Raw genomic sequence first — 23,128 nt, 5'->3', positions numbered from 1 at the left:
TATTAGTGGGCCCCAACCCCATACAATCAATCACACATTTTTTTAAGTTGTTTACCACTCTCCATGTGTTTGAACACCCCTAGTGATTGAGTGAAAAATAAGGAGTAAAGGAAAGAGTTGACAAGACATAAGAATGTTAGGTGAAAATGTTTACCATTCTCATTTGGAGAGCAATCCTTCCACCCTAAGGCTTCTTGGTATGGGCTGCATCCCAGGACCATTTTGGAACGGTGTCGGGCCAAACACCGCCCCGCCCCCGTCTTCGTCCTCTCCGTCTCTTTGGAGACGTTGGTGCCGGGCTACTAAATGACAAAATTTTCCCACTTTCCGACTTATTACCGTTGAATAAATTTAAAAAATAATTAATTTCCATAATTAATACCAAACGGTAATATTTCAAAATTACCCCAAATTTCAGCCAAATTTTATATAAATTCAACACTTTTACACCAATTTTAACGGGCAGTCGAAGAAAGGGTACGCGTGGTGGGAGAAAAGGTACGCATGGCCGATGATAAAGTTCGGCTCAAAGAATGGGACATATTGACGATCGATGTTGATAGTTATCCTGAACCAAAACGCTCTACTTTAAATAAAATGTAGGAGGACATCATGAAGAAGTATCAAAGTTAGGAATTTTTTTTAAGTTTATGTAATGTTTTTAATATTAATGAATTTTTTTCTATGTTATTTGATAAATGTTAAAAAAAGTAGATGAATTAAAAAAAAAAGTAAATTTGTGAGGAAGGATGATCCTCCCATTTCCAGTGTTTTAGTGTGTTGGAGCATCCTCAAAGGAACTATAACATGACGCATATGTGGCAGATCATCCTCCAAGAGAGGATGGTCACCGCATAGGCTAAGGTCACTAATGCATTAGAAAATATCATTTCCAACATTGTACTATTCCAATCAATCACATAGTACGTTGTATTTATTTCCTCTTCAATGCTCGGGTTATATTTCTATCTTCTACCAGCTAGCAATCTTAAATTCTTTTTCAAAAGGCCAACGATAAACTTAGCAATCATAAGTTCTTTTTCAAAAATGAACTCAAAGCACCCAATAGTTAACTTATCATCCTTGTCTTCTATTCATTTCCTCTTTTATTCTCTTGTTATATCTCTCTCTTCCACTGTCATATGTGGTGGAATTGAGACAGATCATGAGGCTTTGCTGAAGATCAAGTCGTTGATCACTCGAGATCCATATGGAGCTCTAACCTCATGGAACGATTCTCTTCATTTATGTGACTGGAGTCATGTTTATTGTGGGAAGCGACATAGAAGAGTCACTTATCTAAACTTGTCATCGCAAGGTCTAGAGGGCTCGTTGTCTCCTCATGTGGGGAATCTGAGCTTCCTCCATAAGCTTTCTCTTGGTAACAACAGCTTTCATGGAGCCATTCCTCAAGAAGTTGGCCGTCTTTCTAGGCTATGTTATCTGTATTTGTACAATAACAAATTCAACGCGGTCATTCCTTGAAGAAATTGGTCTTTCCAATAATGAGCTTGTTGGAAGCATACCCAAGGAGATCAGTTCCCTCACCAAACTTACTTTTCTTTCACTTTTTGATAATAAGCTTACAGGTGGAATCCCAACCATCTTGGGAAATATTACATCATTAGAATTGTTTTCTGTTACTAGAAATCCCTTGGGGGGGAGCATCCCAAACATCTTAAGCCAGTGGAAGAATTTAAGAGAATTTTACGCTGGAGGTTGTAACTTATACGGAACCATCCCTGATGAATTTGGTCATCTCACCAGGTTGACGGTACTCAATCTTGAAGCTAACAAGTTCTATGGGGTAATTCCAACTAACATATCCGGTTGTTCAGACCTTGAAGAGATTGATCTTTCCTATAACGAGCTAGTTGGAAGCATACCCAAGGAGATCAGTACCCTCACCAAACTTACTGTTCTTTTACTTAATAATAATAAGTTTACTGGTGGAATCCCGCCATACTTAGGGAATATGACATCATTGGAAGTGTTCTCTTTAAGAGGAAATCTGTTGGGTGGGACCATTCCAGACACCTTAGGCGTTATGAAAGGTTTAAAAGAAATTTACTTTGGTAGTTGTAGTTTAAATGGAACCATCCCTAATTTTCTTTATAACCTTTCACTCCTAGCTAATATAAGCTTGGTTGATAATCAGTTGACAGGTGGTCTTTATTCAGCCATAGGTGCAACGCTTCCTAATCTTGTTTGGTTTCAATTATGGGGTAACCAACTAAGTGGACCTCTTCCGGCATCCATTTCTAATTGTACGAGTTTAGAAATTCTTGAACTCGCTAAAAACAAGTTTAGTGGATCCTTAACAGTTGACTTTTCAAAGCTAACGGAGATGGAATTTATAACAATCGGAGATAACCTCTTTGGAAGCAAAGAAGCAGATGAAATGAAGTTTATTGATTCTTTGAAAAACTGCACGAGATTAAAGAGGTTGGCTTTCGGTAAATGCAGGTTTCAAGGAGTTCTCCCTAGATCAATAGGTAATCTTTCTAGTCAACTCCAACTGTTATGGTTTTCTGATAATCAGTTACATGGAAACCTCCCTAGTTCAATTGGTAATCTTGTTGGCTTGAATATATTGGCATTAAGAGGAAACCAATTCACGGGAAACATCCCTTCAACCATTGGTAACCTTCAAAACTTAGAAGGCCTTTATTTAAATGAAAACCAATTTTCAGGGCAGATTCCGGATTCCATGGGGAACTTATCATTGTTGATAACACTTGATTTATTTTCAAACATGTTAGAAGGGGTTATTCCATCAACTCTAGGAAATTGTCATCATCTGTTAGCCTTGTACCTTAATGACAATAAACTTAATGGGAAAATACCTATACAACTTCTTCAACTTTCAAGTCTCTCCATAACATTGGATCTTTCTCAAAATAACTTGTTTGGTTCACTTCCGATTGAGGTTGGAAACCTCAACATGTTGACTACTCTGAATTTATCTGATAATAATTTTTCTGGTAACATTCCTAGTAGCCTTGGTGGCTGTAGTAGCCTATTACGGTTGTCCCTCAAAGGCAATTTATTTCAAGGTATGATACCATTATCATTAAATTCCTTGAAAGGATTGGTGGAACTTGATATTTCTCATAACAACTTTTCAGGGCATATTCCTATATTTTTTGAAAAGTTTAAGTTAGAATATTTGAACCTGTCAAGTTCCAATGGTAGGAGTGTTAGCTAAAGAAAGTGCATTCTCTGTTTTGGGGAATAGAAGGCTTTGTGGTGGCATTAATGAACTTGGGTTACCCAAATGCAAGGAGACAAGTAAATTTACAAAGAAGTTTCATCTCTATTTAATAGTCACATTGATCGCATGCGCACTTTTCACCACAACATGTTTAGCATATGCTTGGTGTAAGAAGAAAAGAAAGAGCCATCTTTCAAAATCGTCAACAAGCGAACGATACCTAAAAGTTTCATACAGTCAACTTCTAAAGGCTACCAATGGGTTCTCCGAATCCAATTTGATTGGAACTGGTGGTTATAGTTCTGTTTATAAAGGAATCCTTTTTGAAGTTAATGACACATTTGTTGCAATCAAAGTTCTACATCTTCAAAATCGTGGAGCTCAAAAAAGCTTTACGAGGGAATGTGAAGCATGGCGGAACCTTCGACATAGGAATTTGTTGAAGATTATAACTTCATGCTCAAGTATTGACTTTCAAGGAAATCCATTCAAAGCTTTGGTATACGAGTTCATGCCCAATGGGAGTTTGCATGATTGGTTGCATTCAAGTGGAAATACATCAAGGCTAAACCTTCTTCAAATGATAAAAATTCTTATGGATGTAGCATATGCACTTGATTATATTCATAATCACTGTCTACCAACCATTATTCATGGTGACCTGAAGCCTAGTAATATTCTACTCGATAATGATATGGTGGCTCATGTTGGAGATTTCGGTTTAGCTCGATTTCTTGGAACTTCATACAAAAACAACTCAACTGGGATTCGCGGTACAGTGGGTTATATTGCTCCAGGTAAAATAAGCTTTCATATTTACTTACTGACATTATTACCTTTTTTATAATGTAATTGCTTGTAACTTGCAGAGTATGGTCTCGAGAGTGAGATGACAAGTAATGGGGATATCTACAGTTTTGGAATACTAGTTCTAGAGGCAATGACCGGGAAACACCCAACTGATGACATCTTTAATGAAGACCTTTGCCTTCATAAATTTGCTTCAATGGCCTTGCTAGACAATGTAATTGATATCATTGATGTTAACATTCTAAACCTGTATCAAGAGTACAATGAAGAAAATGCCATGAAAATAGAGGAATGTTTGACTCTAACAATTAAGATTGGAGTCGCATGCTCTGTGGATTCCCCAACACAAAGGATGGATGTCAAAAAGGTTATGCGTGAATTGCAACAGATTCTCGATACACTTGAAAATATTTGAGGTACGTTGTTCATTATTCTGGTGTAGGAGATGGTGTATCATGCATGTCATCTCGGGTTGTCGAGCCAAGCCAGGTTAGGCTTGAGTTGAAACTTAAACTAGTCAACTTAGCTCGACTCGTTTCAAACGAACTAAAAAGTGGAGCTCAAGCTCGGCTAGTAAAAAGTTTGAGCCAACTCGAGCCCAATCAGCTTTAATTTTATTTTATTTCCATAATAGTTTGAATATTTACAAGGATTGATAACATAATAAAAAATTAACAATATGTATTATTTTTTGTTTTTTTTTCTAATATTTTAAACACAGAAAGACATATTAAAAGTATATGTATCATTTTTGTTTTTTTACATGTTACATAAATAAATTAAATTTAAAATGTTAACACTTTATCCAGCTCCCTCATATTTTAAATTTTAGTACATATAGAATTTAATCAACATATACAAAATATAATAATTCGAGCTGACTCACGGGCTCACGAGCCAAGCCCTAGCTCAAGTTCGGCTCGTTTACAAATCGAGCCGAGCCGACTCGTTTACAACAACCGAGACTTCTTCTGTTGTATATAACAATATATGTGTACATGGCTACCGTAATATTGGTCAGAATGTCAAAGTCGAGAACCAAACACAAGAATTTAAATAAAGTTTGTTATCATGTGTACATAATGTTAAAACTATTTCAAACTTTATATGATCTTTCTAGTATAGTATATTGCGATGTGCATGGCTCAGTTTAGTTTTGGGCCATAGCCACAACATAGACCGCTTTACGGAAAATGAAAGTGCAGCTAAAGATGGACTTACCGGAGCTTGTCCGGATGTTCGTCGAAACCCTAGATGAAGTCTTTGGCTTTCAGTGTGATGCCGTTATGGTTTCTTAATATATGATAACATTAAGCTGGGAAAAAATATTAAACCTCAAATTCCTAAACGAAGTGCATACCATAGGAAGTATAAGCTCAAATGTGTATAACATATTATAGATTCAAAAACATTGGTAGCACTCCACCCAAACGATTTAAAAAAAATAATAAATAATATAGATAAAAGTGTGATTGGGTGGAAGAGAGTAGGGTCCACCGTTAACCCTCGCTCCCTCCTCTTCCTTTATGTGGTGACTCCTCCCCGGGTGTTTGAGTTTGCCGCACCAAATGTGGGGTTGGCGGCGGTCTTACTGCATGGTGAACGGTCATCGCCCGCCTTCCCCGCATTCCACTACGTACACCCTTATGGTTTATCTTGTTAGACCAGCTTTCAGTTGTTGTGAATCTTGGTAGATTAGGGTTATTGTGGGTCCTATATAGTCAATGACATCATACATATACATGAGTAACCCGTTATCACACGTTTAGACAAGTAATATCGAATATGTCCTTCTATGTCCCCCTTGGACAACCATTATTGTTGATTGCCTATATTGGTAAATGATGGTCAACATTGGTTAATGAGGGTAAATGATTGTTAGTTAGGATTAAAATTTACTAAGAATTACCAGTTAGCTCAATGTTAGTAAACAAGAATCTAATAGGAACAATCTTGGCCAATGATAGTCAACAAGGTTAATGATGGTCATTTAGAAGGGTTAGTGATGATCAATGTGGGTTACTAATGGCTAATAATGATTGATACTAGTTAATGAGGGTAAATAATAATTAAAAGGTTAATTAGGTACAATGTTGGTAAACCAGATTCTAGTAGGATCAATGTCAAGCTTGGCTTGGTAGTCCACGGTGTTTAGGGGGTGTTTGGGATTGCTTATTTTAGGCAACTTATAACTTAATCATTGAGAACCGACGATCAATATTGATATTATTTATTCGGGACTTATAATTATCTTCAATCAATAATATAAGTATACTTATATCATTTAGTATCCATTGACTTATATTTAATTGGACGTAAAACAACTGATCGCAACATGGATTAAACCTTAACTTCTAAATATCACCAATTATTCTTACGTAACAATACAATGACACAACACGACTTCATTCATGAAATGGACCGTGATTATTCAAACCAACTTGACATGATATGATTAGACATTTGACATGATTTCCAAACTAATTTCTCCTGAAACTAGTTTAAGACTGTAATTATACTTGAGTTAACTTGTAGTTCTCGTTTGAGACATGTGACATATCTTACATCGGGCAACCATCCTAACAACCAATATCAGGTGAGTTTCATGGCCCCTCTTTCTACTTATTTTTTCATGGGGAAAAGTACGCTAACTATCTTACTGCTCATGATAACTAATTTACTCTTTAGTCAATATGCATGTTACAATACACTTGTAACCTCGATGTGAATTGTGTGTGTTTCCCAAATCTATTAAGTCCCCACTGATTTTTAGGCAATCAATTTAACTCATGTTATGAGCCGATGGACATGTATTGAGTAGATCTATTTTGGTTGACACCCCACTCATGTCATCGTATTGTTAGCTAAAGTACTTTTCACGTCACAAACCGACATTTGAGTGAATATTCCCCCACTATTATCTGTCTCCATTGATGTCAATTGTGACACTAATGTAAGGACGTAGTCTGCTAGGTTTGATTATGGGCTCATGACAATTGCATCACCCTATTTGTGTACTTATTTAACATTGTTGTCTAAACTTATCTTGATTGCTACAACACACTATTTAGTTTAATCGTGCGAACTCACCCACTATTTTTAGTTGATACTTTTTTTGCGTACTTTTCAGGTAACAATAACGAGTGAAGTTGAGCACGACTGAGCTCGAGAAAGTGACTTGAATCGAAACTTATTTGCATTGAACTTTAGTTATCTGTAAGGCACTTGTTTTATTTGGGATTATGTTTGGTATGTTTTAATTTGAAGACATGTACTACTTACCCTTTGGTGTCGACGCATGTCGCGCCACATATTGAGATGCATTTTAGTATTTTTCTTTTATATTGATGTGCCACGATATGTGATTTTTCAAAGTTTTTAAATAGGATGAAAAAAAATTGTGAGCTCTTTAATTTTTTTTAAGAGTAAAACCACTCACTTAGGGGAGGGATTTATTCCACTTTACTCGTATATATATTTATTTTTTACCACATTAGCGTCACATAAACTTTTTCCCTACTTTTCCAGGTTGTCCCAGAATGAATGAATAAATGATGTCGTCCTAAGTTTCCTCGTAACTCCCTAAAACTAAATTATTTTAAACTAATTTAAAATTTAAAATACTATTATACTTACCGACCAAGAATACATGAACCTGTTCAAATCACATTTTTCACACCCCGGCTTTTCCCCACGTCCCACTCTGAACCCCCCCCCCCAAAAAAAAAACACATCTGTAAAACCTACAAATTATATATATATATATATATATATATATATATATACATACATATATTAAACTACATCTACTAGAAAACTAACTAAAAAAGCCTAAAAAAAGCTAAAAACACATACCAAATTCTTTTTTATACAAATTTTTATTAAAAAATAGCTATTTTTATATATAAGAAGATTTTCAAAAAAAAATATATTTTTTTTGTTGTACTGCACATGTGCATTATATGTGCACTACACATGTGTACTACACATGTGCACTATATTCGTAATAGTGCACATGTGCAATACAAAAAAAAATTATTTTTTTTTGAAAAAAATTTTCCATGCATAAAAACTATCGATTTTTTTATAAAAATTTGTAAAAATTTTTTTTTGGTATGTTTTTAGGCATTTTTGGTTAGTTTTTTGGTTTTCTCATTTAAAGTAGTTTTCTCATGATCCATCCCCTATATATATATATATATATATATATATATATATATATATATATATATATATATATATATATATATATATATATATATATGATCATGCGAGAACCAGCTCTTATTGTGAGAACAGCAAGAACCAATGTGAACACACCAAAAATGCCTAAAAATAGCTAAAAATCACACAATTTTTTAATATTTTTTATATAAAAATCACTACTTTTCGAAGCAAAAAAAAAAAAAAAAATTTTTGGCCACTAAAAGTAGCGATTTGAGCATAAAAATATTAAATTTTTTTTTTTAGATTTTTTTTAGGTTTTTTGGGGGTTTAGTTTTTAGCATTTTAGCTTGGGGGTTGGGGGGGGGGGTTTAGGTTTTTGGGGGGTGGGGCAGGGGGGTTTAGGTTTTGGGGGGGGTAGGTTTTCTTTTTAGGTTTTTTGGGGGTTTTAGTTTTTAGCATTTAGCTTTGGGGGGGGGGGTGGTGGGGGTTAGGTTTTTTTAGGTTTTTTAGGTATTTTAGGTTGTGTTCACATTGGTTCTCAAGGTTCTCACAATAAGGGTGGTTCTCGTATGAGCCCCTCCCTATATATATATATATATATATATATATATATATATATATATATATTGGAAAAGTTAATTTTTAGGATTTTTGGAAAAAACCTTTTGTAAGGATTAGTTCTCTATTTTCTTACATATGTGTTTGTGAATTTGTTTTAGTTTTTTATGATTTTTTTAATTTTTTTATGAAAAAACCATCTCTGCAATGTGATTTAAACATGTATATAAAGCAATTTTGCATGTTGGTATTTCAGCATAAATCGCATGTTCAAAATTGAATTCACACCGGATTGGACTGGACGGCTGAGATGAGCGCGTACATATTGTACGATAAGAGCAATTGTATGTTAACCTAAGCTGGATTTATCATTGTGATTATAAGTTTTTATGTTTGTGATTGTTATGTAATGCAACACTTTTATTCTTTCCTTTTTTGTAGGGTCTGATGAGGGTGTATACGTGTGGATTGTGGCTAATTATGCTCTCGGAACTCTTGGTGGTTCTTCTGCTCAGGTTTTCCTTCTTCTGTTATGTTTATATTTGAAATAATACTTTATTTTTGTTGTGACTATGACACTATGTGACTCTTGTTCATGATTTTTTTATGATGTGGTCTTGGTTTTAAAATGCGCGCATGAGGAGTGCATAACGTGTGATGCGCACGGTTCGCTGATGCTCTGCGAGTACATGATGCTAGGATGATGCACTATAAATCGCATAATGCGCTCCTGATGCGCTCGCATGATGCGCCCTAATGCACGCTTTTTTCTGAAATCGACCACTGTAGACTGTAGAGTAAAATATTGTACAAGGAGCTTGTTTAAAGTGCTTAATAAGCTTGTACAATGAACTGATGAAGTTGTTAAGTGAGTTCCTATCTAGATTACTTATACCTTTTGCATAGACTACTTGTACACAGATTGAACTTCTTTGATGGTATTAGGGCTACTTTTTGTATTTATTTATTTTAATCTCTAAATCTTTAGTGTTTAAAGTTAACAAGTTAAAATCATGTCTATAAATAATTTTTTAAATAACAAACGCCTCACAAACGTGATGCACGGCTTTTGGGATCAAAATGCATCGGAGCACATCGCGCATTTTAAAACCAAGGATGTTGTAGTACATTTTAAAACCAAGGATGTCCTTACCCGAACCAAAATAATCTTTATTTAAGCCGGCCCGTCCTTACCCGAACCACAATAATATTTTATTAAGTCCCCATTCTGACTCAAACCCGTCCTGACCTGACCCGACCCAAACCAAACTAATAATTTTCAAATCGCCTATTCTTTCCTGAACTCAGCTGACCCGAACCTGCCCTGACCTGTTACCGCGTCCAAACATAAGGAGTGAGACAGTTTGAATTAAATATAATAAGTGAGACATTTTGACTTAAAACATAACAATGTTTGCCACTAAATGTGTGAACTAATATGCAAAAAACTACATCTGAGCTACAATCCGTGTTCACTTAAACATAATAAGTGGCAATGGCTGCGGTTCAAGTAGTGATGTCGTGTTCACTTCTCTACTATGTCGTTAATGCACCAGGGGTGATATACATTGTCTCAGTTGTGATGGGATCGTGTTACGGTGCCCATTGGGCCATTATGCCATCTGCTGTGTCAGAACTATTCGGGCTAAAGAGTTTTGGTGCGTTGTATAACTTTCTTACACTTGCTAGCCCGGCTGGTTCACTAATCTTCTCCGGTGTCATTGCTAACGCCATTTATGACTATGAAGCCAAGATGCAAAGTGCTACAAACCTTAACACGCTCACAGATGGCGAAGTACTGACGTGCTATGGAACCATATGCTACTCCATCACTTGCGGAATCTTGTCAGTTCTTTGTCTCATAGCATTTGTCTTGAGTATGATTGTGGTGTATAGGACTAAGAGAGTCTATGCAAAACTTTACGGGAATTCTTGAAGTTAGATCGCGCCCTCGGACTATACCGTGGTTGTATCATGTGTGTTAGGCTCATAGATTTAAGGTTTGGTAAAGATGGAGCCATTTAGAGTATTGATTATTCGGTACACTGCTAAATTCTGCTTTTTTTTTTTTGGTTGTGCTGAGACTTTAGTACAACAGTTTTATTTCTAGAATGGACAATATGTACCACTTATGCGATTTGTGATGGATGTTATATACAGATGGTGTTTTGTTGAGATTGGTTATTCTTTATGGGAAATGATAAATTAGAATTCATGGTTGAACATTGCCAAACTCGGGTTAAACTCGAAATTCGACTTGAGATCTAAGCCTTTAACTTCAAGTTCAGTCATGATAAAGTGATCAATACTTTTGAGTTCTCTACTCGGCTATCATCAATATATATTTCACTCTTACACTTGTTTATCATGATCGATGCTTTCAGGCTATGTTAAATTATGATTTTCATTGTCGACTATTATTTATGTGTTTGTTGTCAACGTTAATGTATGTACGCTGGTGCATGTTAATGTTCAATCGATGCTATCGGTGCATTTTTGCTGTGGAGTTCTACTTAAGTAACTTGATAGGCTAGAAGCAACCCGTTTGGAACTGAGGGCACTAAATAACTTGGATTTAATAACTTAAATAACTTGGATTTAATAACTTAGGGCACTAAATAACTTGGATTTAATAACTGCGGGCACTATATATATGACTGGAATGGGATTTGTGGCCGTGTATTGTCGACACCGCTGCAACGCGCGGGTTCCCCACTAGTATATATATATATATATATATATATATAGGGAGAAGATCATGCGAGAACCAACTCTTATTGTGAGAACCGCAAGAACCAATGTGAACACACAAAAAATGCCTAAAAATAGCTAAAAGTCACATAATTTTTTTTTAATATTCTTTATATAAAAATCGCTACTTTTCGAAGCAAAAAAAAAAAAAAATTTTTTGGCCACTAAAAGTAGCGATTTGAGCATAAAAATATTAAAAAAAAATTTTTTATAGATTTTTTTAGGTTTTTTGGGGGTTTAGTTTTTAGCATTTTAGGTTGGGGGGGGGGGGGTTTAGGTTTTCGGAGGGTGGGGCAGTGGGGTTTAGGTTTGGGGGGAGGGTTAGGTTTTCTTTTTAGGTTTTTTGGGGGTTTTAGTTTTTAGCATTTAGCTTTAGGGGTGGGGGGTGGGGGTTTAGTTTTTTTTTTTTTTTGGGGGGGGGGGTGGGGGTTAGGTTTTTTTTAGGTTTTTTTAGCTATTTTAGGTTGTGTTCACATTGGTTCTCAAGGTTCTCACAATAAGGGTGGAAGGGTGGTTCTCGCATGAGCCCCTCCCTATATATATATATATATTAGAAAAGTTAATTTTTAGGATTTTTGGAAAAAACCTTTTGTAAGGATTAGTTCTCTATTTTCTTACATATGTGTTTGTGAATTTGATTTAGTTTTTTATGATTTTTTTAATTTTTTTATGAAAAAACCATCTCTGCAATGTGATTTGAACATGTATATAAAGCAATTTTGCACGTTGGTATTTCAGCATAAATCGCATGTTCAAAATTGAATTCGCACCAGATTGGAGATTGGACTGGACGACTGAGATGAGCGCGTACATATTGTACGATAAGAGCTATTGTACGTTAACCTAAGCTATATATATATAGGCTAAAGCTAGGTAGAAAACCCTCCATTTTGAGAAAACCCGGGAAATATAAAGCTCCCGACATTTTTTTTTGAAAAAATAACACATGTAATATACATGTTTTTAAGAGTTTCGGGACAAAAAAAAAACAAAAAAGCGCCGAAGGAATCTTTTTAATAAGAAAAACAAATTTTAGCAAGTTTCAGCCTTTGTTGCCTAACACATGTTAGTCACCCGGAGTTTGCTGAAATTTGTTTATTATTTTTAAAAACATTCCTTCGGCGCTTTTTTGTTTTTTTGGCTCAAAACTCTTAAAAACATGTATATTACATGTGTTATTTATTTTCAAAAAAAGAAAAATGTCGGGAGGTTGGGTAAAAATGGGGGGACTTTTGAGTTTCCAAAGTTTTCTTAAATTTTTAGGGTTTTCTATATAGCCCAACCCTATATATATATATATATATAGGGTAGGGATCCTGTACATTAATCCAGAAGTGTGAGAAGTATGAGAAGTGTATTATAACACTATATATATAACACTATATAACACCATATAAACATCGTATAACATTATATAACACCATATAACACTATGTAAAACTATATGACACTATATGACACTATGTAACAATATATAACACTATACGTCTATCATAAACATGCTATCAGACAAACTATAGTGTTATATGTGTTAGGCATTTTTAGTTAGTTTTTTGGTTTTCTCATTTAAACTAGTTTTCTCATGATCCATCCCCTATATATATATATATATATATATAGGGAGAAGATCATGCGAGAACCAACTCTTATTGTGAGAACAGCAAGAACCAATGTGAACACACAAAAAATGCCTAAAAATAGCTAAAAATCACACAATTTTTTTATAATTCTTTATATAAAAATCGCTACTTTTCGAAGAAAAAAAAAATTTTTTTTGGCCACTAAAAGTAGCGATTTGAGCATAAAATATTAATTTTTTTTTAGTTTTTTTTAGGTTTTTTGGGGGTTTAGTTCTTCGTATTTTAGCTTGGGGGGGGGGGGTTTAGGTTTTTGGAGGGTGGGGCAGTGGGGTTTAGGTTTGGGGGGGGTTAGGTTTTCTTTTTAGGTTTTTTGGGGGTTTTAGTTTTTAACATTTAGCTTTGGGGGGGGGGGTGGGGGTTTAGTTTTTTTTTTTTTTGGGGGGGGGGTGGGGGTTAGTTTTTTTTTTTTTAGGTTTTTTAGCTATTTTAGGTTGTGTTCACATTGGTTCTCACAATAAGGGTGGAAGGGTGGTTCTCGCATGAGCCCCTCCCTATATATATATATATGTATATATATATATATCAGAAAAGTTAATTTTTATGATTTTTGGAAAAAACCTTTTGTAAGGATTAGTTCTCTATTTTCTTACATATGTGTTTGTGAATTTGATTTAGTTTTTTATGATTTTTTTAATTTTTTTATGAAAAAACCATCTATCCAATGTGATTTGAACATGTATATAAAGCAATTTTGCATGTTGGTATTTCAGCATAAATCGCATGTTCAAAATTGAATTCGCACCGGATTGGACTGGACGGCTGAGATGAGCGCGTACATATTGTACGATAAGAGCTATTGTACGTTAACCTAAGCTATATATATATATATAGGCTAAAGCTAGGTAGAAAACCCTCCATTTTGAGAAAACCCGGGAAACTCAAAGCTCCCGACATTTTTTTTTGAAAAAATAACACATGTAATATACATGTTTTTAAGAGTTTTGGGCCAAAAAAACAAAACAGCGCCCAAGGAATCTTTTTAATAAGAAAAACAAATTTCAGCAAGTTTCAGCCTTTGTTGCCATTAGTCACCCGGAGTTTGCTGAAATTTGTTTATTTTTTTAAAAACATCCCTTCAGCGCTTTTTTGTTTTTTTTTGCCCAAAACTCTTAAAAACATGTATATTACATGTGTTATTTTTTTCAAAAAAAAAATGTCGGGAGGTTGGGTAAAAATGGGGGGACTTTTGAGTTTCCAAAGTTTTCTTAAATTTTTAGGGTTTTCTATATAGCCCAACCCTATATATATATATATATATATATATATATATATATATATATATATATAGGATAGGGATCCTGTACATTAATCCAGAAGTGTGAGAAGTATGAGAAGTGTATTATAACACTATATATAACACTATATAACACCATATAAACATCGTATAACATTATGTAACACCATATAACACTATGTAAAACTATATGACACTATATGACACTATGTAACAATATATAACACTATACATATATTATAAACATGCTATCAGACAAACTATGGTGTTATATGTGTTATATAGTGTTACATATTGTTGGTGTTTATATGGTGTTATATAGTGTTATATATAGTGTTATAATACACTTCTCACACTTCTGGATTAATGTACAGGATCCTCTCTCTCTCTCTCTATATATATATATATATATATATATAGGGGCAAGATTTAGTGAAAACGCTTATTAGTGTGAAAACAGTGAGAACGCCCTTCATCTGTTGGATAAAAAATCATGATGGATTAGATTGGCACGGTGGCATTTTGGTAAATAACATCAACTTTATTAAATTGACGCGCTTCATTAAGGGTAATAGTGTCTTTTGACTACTCTAATACAAAACGCCAAACTCATAAGTCAAACGCCATTAAAATTATCGCCTTAAACTACGTGCAATACACATCAGTCCCTTCCGGATGAAACGCCATCTTTATCTAAAACGTCATTCATACAAAACGGCAAACTTAACGATGAAAAGCGTTACAGCTTTAACAGAGTAACTGAAACGACGGAAACTTATTACTAACATTTATTGTAAAAAAATCCCGCTTAAACTACGCGCCAAAAACATCTTATATAAACAACGTCAAGGCCCTTCCATCGATCACACCAAAAATAAACGCCATATTTTACTAAATACCATTCAATCTAAAACGCCAAAATGTTCAAAAACCATAGATGGCAGTTTGGTTCTCAATTTATTCATAATCGTCTTTGATACAAGAAGAAGAATCTTTTAAGAACAGTTAACACCATACTGAACTTGGACGAACAAGTTCAGAGGGAGATCCTTGCCCTTGGCATTCCTATTGATAACCTCTGTGAGAAAACACAGATGGTTAGACGAAGATTAACCAGAAAATTTGGACCAAACAATGCAAATCCAATTGTCAAGCCAGTCATCCAATCTTGGCGTTTGGATGAAGACACTGATTTGGTGACTGTTGTATGTGACTACGGGCAGCAGGAAGACTACACGGTTGAAAACATCATGACCAAACAGCGTCTTGGGTTCCTACATGAATAATGTAACTCAACATGTTTGAACACAGAAATGACCAAAAAATTGGCGTTGTTGGATGACATGTTCACATGGAGGTACCAAAATCTTCAAGACAAAGACGAAGACACCGACGATGAAGGTTTAGATCTGAATTTTGACCAAGAATCCGAACAAGAAGACGAAGGGAACGATGGATACTTCTTAGACAGACAATGATTTCTTGATTGTTTTTTTTTCTTTTTTTTGGTGTATGTGTTTGTCATTTTCTGTGGTTTGTTATGTACTTTCTGCTAATAAAATAATTTATTTCTCTAGTTAGATATAAAACGCCAAAATCGCCACAAACGCCAAAACTACAATAATTTCCTTTAATCACATATTATTAAAAAACTCCAAAAATTACTGAATTGTATAAAAAATGGTGTAAGAGAATTGAATAAAGGATGAATGAATATGTAGATTAACTTAAACGCCATGAATTGCTTTCATTTTATAAGTAATGTATCTGGTTTAGACTATTGCATCTACTTGTTTCTAAACGCCATCAATATTATTTACAATGTGTATGTCTGATATATGTTTCAAAACGCAATCTTTGTGTTTCGAACGCCATAACATTATTTTGCCTTACAAAAGTTAATTTGTTGTATTTTGCCATCTTTATCTAAAATGCCAAACTTGATTATGGAACACATTACAGCTTTAACAGATAAAGCTAAACAAACAGTAAGTAACTGAAACAACTGAAACTTTATTACTAACATTTATTATAATTATTTTTCCTAAACTACGCGCCAAAAACATCTTATTTAAACAACGTCTCAAGCCCTTCCATTGATCACACCAAAAACAAACGCCATATTTTACTTAATACCATACAATTTAAAGCGCCAACAAGTTCAAAAGCCACATATGGCAGACGTCGTTTATTAGAGATTTAGTTTTGTTCTCAATACTATGTGTTCTTACATGCTCAAAAATTTCATATGAAAAAAATAAAAAATATAAAATATAAAAAACGCCAAACTACTCTTCACTTGCTCTCGAAGACCGTGTCGATTGTCTTTTAATTACGGCCTTCTTGCATGTCGATGCGTAGTGTCCGAAAGCTTTACAATTCTTACACTGTCTTTCTTTCACCCCGGGCTTCCCTTTTGTTTTTGTTTTTTCAATTGCTTCCTCCCGTTTGGATTTAAAACGCTTGCTAGATCCAAAACCTTTCGAATTATACCCAACAGGGACTCTTATTAGATTTTTGTTGTTGGAGACCTCGACCCCTGCCCCGGAAGCGGGCGGCCGCGAGCAATCTCAGAGCGGGTGGTATCAGTGTTTATTAGTTTGGCAGCGGAAATGAGAAATCAGGATCGTAGTTAGGATATATTTATTAGAGTTTAAAACACCAAACTTTTTATACTATAAATAAATGGGATAAAACCCAAGTTTTCATTACAATACATTTATAGGGATAAACCCTAATTATTGAAAATTAAGTTACGTGAAACACGTTTTAAAAATGTTTTATCAACAAGAAATACTGGCGAGTGCATTTCCAGTTTAATCAAAACAGTTTTATAACTTTACAGTATCGAGAGCGATTACAATACTTATATCTACCCAATTACTCATTCAGTAATGTCAACACCTGACTTGTAGTCATGTTACTCATTGTCTAACTCTTTGTCCAATAGTAACGGATTAAAAGTAATGTATACAAAACCCCAACATACCGGCAGTAATTGTAATACATAGACTCAATCACTGTTAAGTATAATTTAAAACATTTGAGGTTTTGGTAAAACAGTCTGACTCACAAAAAGGTGACAAAAAGCAAGATATACTCACATTGCTGACTTAGATAATATTATAGCTTCCTGGTGTTTCTCATGTTATTATTTATTAAAATTAAACAATGCACACGTGTTAGTAAGATAACCCAAATCACATTAGTCATACAACACGAGACAGAACTCCAACGAACCGAGTCAGGCAGAGCCTTGACATGCGTTACGGAGCCCTAGATCAATCAGGTAGGGTAACAAATACGTGATCAGGAGTTATAATACTTAGAACGAGGCAGAGCTTCGCTTTTTAGGGGTATAATACCCGAGAGTAATCGCACTATAGTTTTTGAGAGAGAAAGAAAATTATGAACGAGAATGAACTGAGGCCTGAGGCCCCTTATATACGCCTAACATAAGGCGGCTCGCACCCCGCGACCAACATGGGGTCGCCCTTCGTGGCCCGCGAGGCCATAGGCTAGGGTTGTAGGCTTGGCGAGTCTCCTATCTTCCCTTGACGCGTAACAGGACACGTGGCGGACTAGGGTCTGGCCTAGTGTCACCTTGTCGTGCCCCAAAACAGACCTTGCTGACCGAGTCGCGGCCCGCGAGGGCAGTATAATTTTGTTTTTATTTGATTTATATTACTACTAAGGTATTTTAGGCCCTTTAACGAGTATTCGGGGTATAATAGGGACGTTAGGGATGTTTTAGGAGGATTGTTATACTTATCGTTTTGATATTGCCCTGTTATCTCCGCAAATCTATCCCTAGTACTAGGAGGAGGAGCAACAATCTGCTTATCTTGAACCTTCTTCATATAAGATTGTGTATAGGGATAACTCCTCCTTATTACCAGATAAACGGTTCAAAGTATACTCCGTTTCAAAAAAAAAAAAAAAAATTCTCGCATCATACTTTGCACATCGGGATCAAGCTTGGTCATAAAATCATGACTCATTGAGTAATAGGAAGAGCAATTTGGCGAAGCCTCTTTACGACATATATTCAAAATGTGCTGTTATGGAAATTCCTTAATATCCAAACTTCTCAAAACATAAAATATATGTCTACATAGCAAACCAAACTGCTCAAAACGCCTGCATTAGCAACAACTGGTGCAATCAGACTTACGGTACATTACCTGAAAAAAAAAACGCTAAAAACAATATATGTATAAAATGTCATGCGGACATTGTGCGTATAAAACACCATCAAACAACAAACAAAAAAAAACCTCAGGCAGAAAAAATAAATGTTTAAAAATATAATAAACATCATACTCATAAAACGCCAAATAAAATACGCAAAAATGCCATTTTTTACCTCGAATAAGGATGTACAAGGCTGCTGAAATCATTTATGTAGAACTTAACAACCGATCGGGCTGCTCTTCATAAAGTTAATTTTAGCAATCCCCAATCCCGATTAGCTCAACTTGAATGTCACAAAAAATATTTTTTATGTATAACACAAGAGCTTGGCTCTCAAACACTTTATAATTACTTTTCAACTGGGGGCGTTTGTATCGAGATTCATGATCAGTTTTTCGGTGCGTGTGACGCTGTCTTTCTATTGCAGTTTCGTAATGAGTTTTGAACTCAACAAGAGTAGATTTTGCATTGCACACTTGACCAAAAAAATGGTTCTCACTCTCCAACCTCGATGTCATACGCATAAGGCCCGACAGTTTCCTCCATTCTATAGTATGCAAGGATCCAAGAATCCCTAAGTGCAAACATATCAGAAAGCCAGTCATTATCATCTAAATTAAACTCTTCAATAACCTCTTCCCATCCTGATTCAAACTCTTCACATGTAAGAATATCCGTCCACACAACACCACAAATACGTTCTTTGAAATTGGTGGAATTGCATAGCTTAACACTAACCTATATAAAACACGAAAACGCCATGGAATAAATACATTAGAAACAAAAAAACTAACATGAAAAACAGTTATGAATGGCAAAACGCCATATATCTTAAAATCCCAAACACATGAAAATAAGAAAATCAAGCTTTAGAGAAAGTTTATGCATCACATGCCACATGCATAACCGATGCCTCGTTTCAACAAATACACCAAAAATAGCCTTTTTCATTGCTGGATCTTGGTCAGTGACAAGAACTTTTGGTTGAGCACCAAAAACTTTTAGAAAAATTATCAACAACCATATTACGTATCAGCAGTTTCTGACACCAATAATGTAGCACCAAACGTAACATTGCAGTGGTGATTGTCTATACCAGTGAACGGTACAAACACCATAGCGTATCTACATATGAAAACGCCATTGAAAAAAATGAAACAAGAACAAAACGCCAATGCATCTAAAAAATGAAAATGCCAAAACACACAAAAAATAGAATTATAAATATTACTTGTTGGAACGATAAGTGGCATCAAACGAAATCACATCACCAAACACGTGGTAATTACGTTTGCATTGATCATCACACCAAAAGAGTCCTTTCAAACGATTATCATCGTCTGTGAAGTAATCGTATGAGAAATTAGGATGGGACTGTTTCTTTTCATGCAAATGTCTCACAACCATCTCAACATCGTATTCCCCTATGAACAAGTTAATTTGCCTCTTGTAGTTCTTAAAATCAACTTTACTTGCATCCACGTCTTCAAATCTGCCAAAACAAGTCTTCATAACATTAAACGCCTTAACCGACCCCAAATTCAACATAGACAACTATGCATAACATGCTTCTTGATCTGAGTGAGGTTTCGTTCAGATGGAAGAAAATGCTTATCAGGTTGTTCAACAAAATCAAGGTTGTGCTCCTCAACAAACTTTTAGACCTTCCATGATTTAGCCTCAAATATTACACATAATTTTGCTCCCCAACCAGTCCTATTTGATTAGTTGGATCGCACAATCCTTTCCTTTTGATTCAAGACCAACATATCAACCTTCTTGTCCTTATATACCCCAGATCCCGTACACATGTAATACTTAATATGTGTTTGTCCTTTGGCGTTTATCTTTTCAGTCCGTCCCTTTTCTGACAGAAAAAACGCAAGCCGTCGCATACCTTACATACAATGAATAACAATCATCGAGGCTTGGGAATATCATGTACATTTTTGGCTTTATCTCTTCACTAATGTCAGGAATGATCAATGGAAAACCAGTTTTTGGGCAAGAACTTTCATTCAAAGTTACACCCTCGTCTGAAAAACACAGTGAGAACGAATTAAGAAAAACGCCATTGGCGAAATATTTAACATAGAAAATGTCTCCTTAAAACATTATCAATTATCGATAAAATGCCATTAATTGAATAATAAACAACAGGAATAACTGATGTTACTTTCTTAATAAAACATATTAATGAAAACGCCATTACATGAATAATAAACAATATGAAGAACTGATGTAACTGTCTTCCTAAAACATGTTAATGAAAACACCATAAGTTTAATAATTAATAAATAATAAGAACTGATGTTTACAAATTAACGTCAATATTCACAACTAATCCGATATACGTAACCAGGTCTAAAACGCCATTGATCGTAAACAATACGCATATATTAGATCCCAAACAACAATTAATATTAATAATGAAAACAAAGATCTCTTTTTGTGTGAAACATACTTGTCTGATCCATTTGAGGAAGACTTATCTTCTTCCGCTGTGAACAAATCCCCGGCACCAAATATTGAGTATAGGAAGAACGCCATTGAAACATAAATACCATTTTCAAATATTACTGTGAAAAAAATAACGCCAATGAAATAAGCATAAAGAACAAAATGCCATATCTGTTGCAAGATTTGCTCGAACACATATGAAACCACCATAAAAAAGTACTTTGTAGAGCAGAATCCACATTAGATGCCAGAAAAAACTGATCAAACGAGAACCAAATAACAAACCAATCACACCCAAAAGGCAAAAATTAAATCATTCTAAAACTGTTACATTGTAGATGCCAAAAGGAAAAAATTAAATCAGTAGCTATGTTGTTGCCCAAATCGGATATAGATTTGAAAGAAGTGTTTGAGTTGATTTGAGATCTGCAGATTTATCGGAAATTGGATCTAGCATGGATACAGGTGGTCGAAAGATGATGGTGATACGATGTGTGGATACCCTTCAATCGTTCGATGATGGCGATACAATGACTAGTAACTAGCAGTGTCTCTCACCTCTTGATGGATAATAAAATCTCTTGATAATGATGCAAATGAAGTCTGATTGATGATGGTGGGAGGGGGTGGTGTTGTTAGGTTCATCCGGATCTGCCTAACTTTACCGGAAATGGTAGAGAACACTAGTGGTGGTGGTGGAGATGATGGCCTCTTTGTAAAAGAAGACGTGTATGGTTTTAAAGAAGAGGTGGTGGGCCCCATTATATGTTATCTTATTTTTTACTTTTTTTAATTGTTTTATCTTAAATCATAGGGGTAAAATAGACAATTTACATACACTTAATTGAGAAATCTAACCTAGGTTAGTGATAAGGATCACCCGAGTTCAAAAATTGCAACAACTAAATCACCTATCTAATTATTGAAGTCTAGGAATCAACTCTGTAAAAAGTGCAAACTACAGGGACCAAACAAAGCATTTAACTCTTAATTAAATGTACATGTTTTAATGCTTGCCCCAAATTTGCCAACTTAGTCTCCATTAGAGATGCAACCCTAAGCCGGGTTAGAAACCGAACCAGACAACCCTACCTTACCTAAACCTGGTTTGAACCTGATCTATAGCCAACCCAGTTTGGACCCGTTTCAACCCATAGGGTAGGACTCAGTTTAAGTATCTCACAGTTAAACCAGTTTCAACTGGACAGTTGACAACTCGATCACTCAACCTGCTTTGAGAACCCACTTTGAACTCGATATCACGAACCCATCCATATACATGGAACTAGCTATTACTGTAAATTGAGAGAATGAAAAGCTTGAATTGAATTATCCCCAAAATGATACAAGCCCTAATTATATACAGACAAACACTAACTGACTAACCATTCTCTAACTTCCTAACTAACAATAAACAAAATAATTAGAGGGTAAAATAGTAATTTGACTTTATTAAGTCAACATCCCCCTCAAGTTGGCGGTATAACAACACCCAACTTGGATAGAATTTCTCGATGATGTGGAACAGCTAAGCTCTTCGTAAAAATGTCAGCAAGTTGATCAGTTGTACGAGTATGCGTGAAATAAGCCCGTCTTGAAGTTTCTCACGAACAAAATGGCAGTCAAGCTCTATGTGCTATGTTCGTTCGTGAAACACGGGATTCTTAGCAATATAGATCGCAGCTTGATTATCACATTTTAAAGGAATAGGAGTGAGATTTGGAACCTACAACTCGTGTAGTAACCGGGTTAACCAAGCTAATTCAGCAGTGACTCGTCGCATTGAGCGATATTCAGCTTCAGCTGAACTTAAAGCCATAGTGGGTTGCTTTTTCAATTTCCATTAAATTGGAGAACCTCCAAGTGTAACAAAATAGCCACTAACATGCCTTCCAGTGTTAGGACATGAAGCCCAGTCAGAATCACAATAAGCCTGAAGATCAAATGAATTTGAGTTATTGAAAAATAACCCTTTTGTAATAGTGCCCTTGACATATGCCAATGTATGTAAGGCTGCAGGCCAGTGAGGTAGACGAGGATCTTGCATAAATTGGCTCAAAAACTGGACTGCAAATGAAAGATCCGGCCTTGTATGTGTGA

At 35.2% G+C, this 23,128-nt stretch overlaps 3 protein-coding genes across 3 annotated transcripts; all 3 read left to right on the top strand.

Annotated features, from left to right (window-relative positions):
* The first annotated feature begins 1,396 nt into the window (after window positions 1–1,396).
* On the top strand, window positions 1,397–3,159 carry LOC110883392 (LRR receptor-like serine/threonine-protein kinase EFR). Its single transcript, XM_022131158.1, has 2 exons — window positions 1,397–3,056; window positions 3,155–3,159. The coding sequence occupies exons 1-2, from the start codon at window positions 1,397–1,399 to the stop codon at window positions 3,157–3,159; spliced, it is 1,665 nt and encodes a 554-aa protein (XP_021986850.1).
* A 12-nt stretch (window positions 3,160–3,171) lies between these two features.
* On the top strand, window positions 3,172–4,535 carry LOC110883591 (receptor kinase-like protein Xa21). Its single transcript, XM_022131307.2, has 2 exons — window positions 3,172–4,011; window positions 4,084–4,535. The coding sequence occupies exons 1-2, from the start codon at window positions 3,189–3,191 to the stop codon at window positions 4,437–4,439; spliced, it is 1,179 nt and encodes a 392-aa protein (XP_021986999.1). The 5' UTR covers window positions 3,172–3,188; the 3' UTR covers window positions 4,440–4,535.
* Window positions 4,536–10,156: 5,621 nt separating this feature from the next.
* Window positions 10,157–10,801, top strand: LOC110883592. Its single transcript, XM_022131309.2, has one exon. It carries the CDS (start codon window positions 10,245–10,247, stop codon window positions 10,683–10,685), a length of 441 nt encoding a protein of 146 aa, XP_021987001.1. The 5' UTR covers window positions 10,157–10,244; the 3' UTR covers window positions 10,686–10,801.
* Window positions 10,802–23,128: the final 12,327 nt, after the last annotated feature.

The sequence above is a fragment of the Helianthus annuus genome, chromosome 4 (assembly GCF_002127325.2).
Source record: "Helianthus annuus cultivar XRQ/B chromosome 4, HanXRQr2.0-SUNRISE, whole genome shotgun sequence".
Classification (NCBI taxonomy): Eukaryota; Viridiplantae; Streptophyta; class Magnoliopsida; order Asterales; family Asteraceae; genus Helianthus; species Helianthus annuus.
This window is presented reverse-complemented; position numbering and strand designations above follow the sequence as displayed.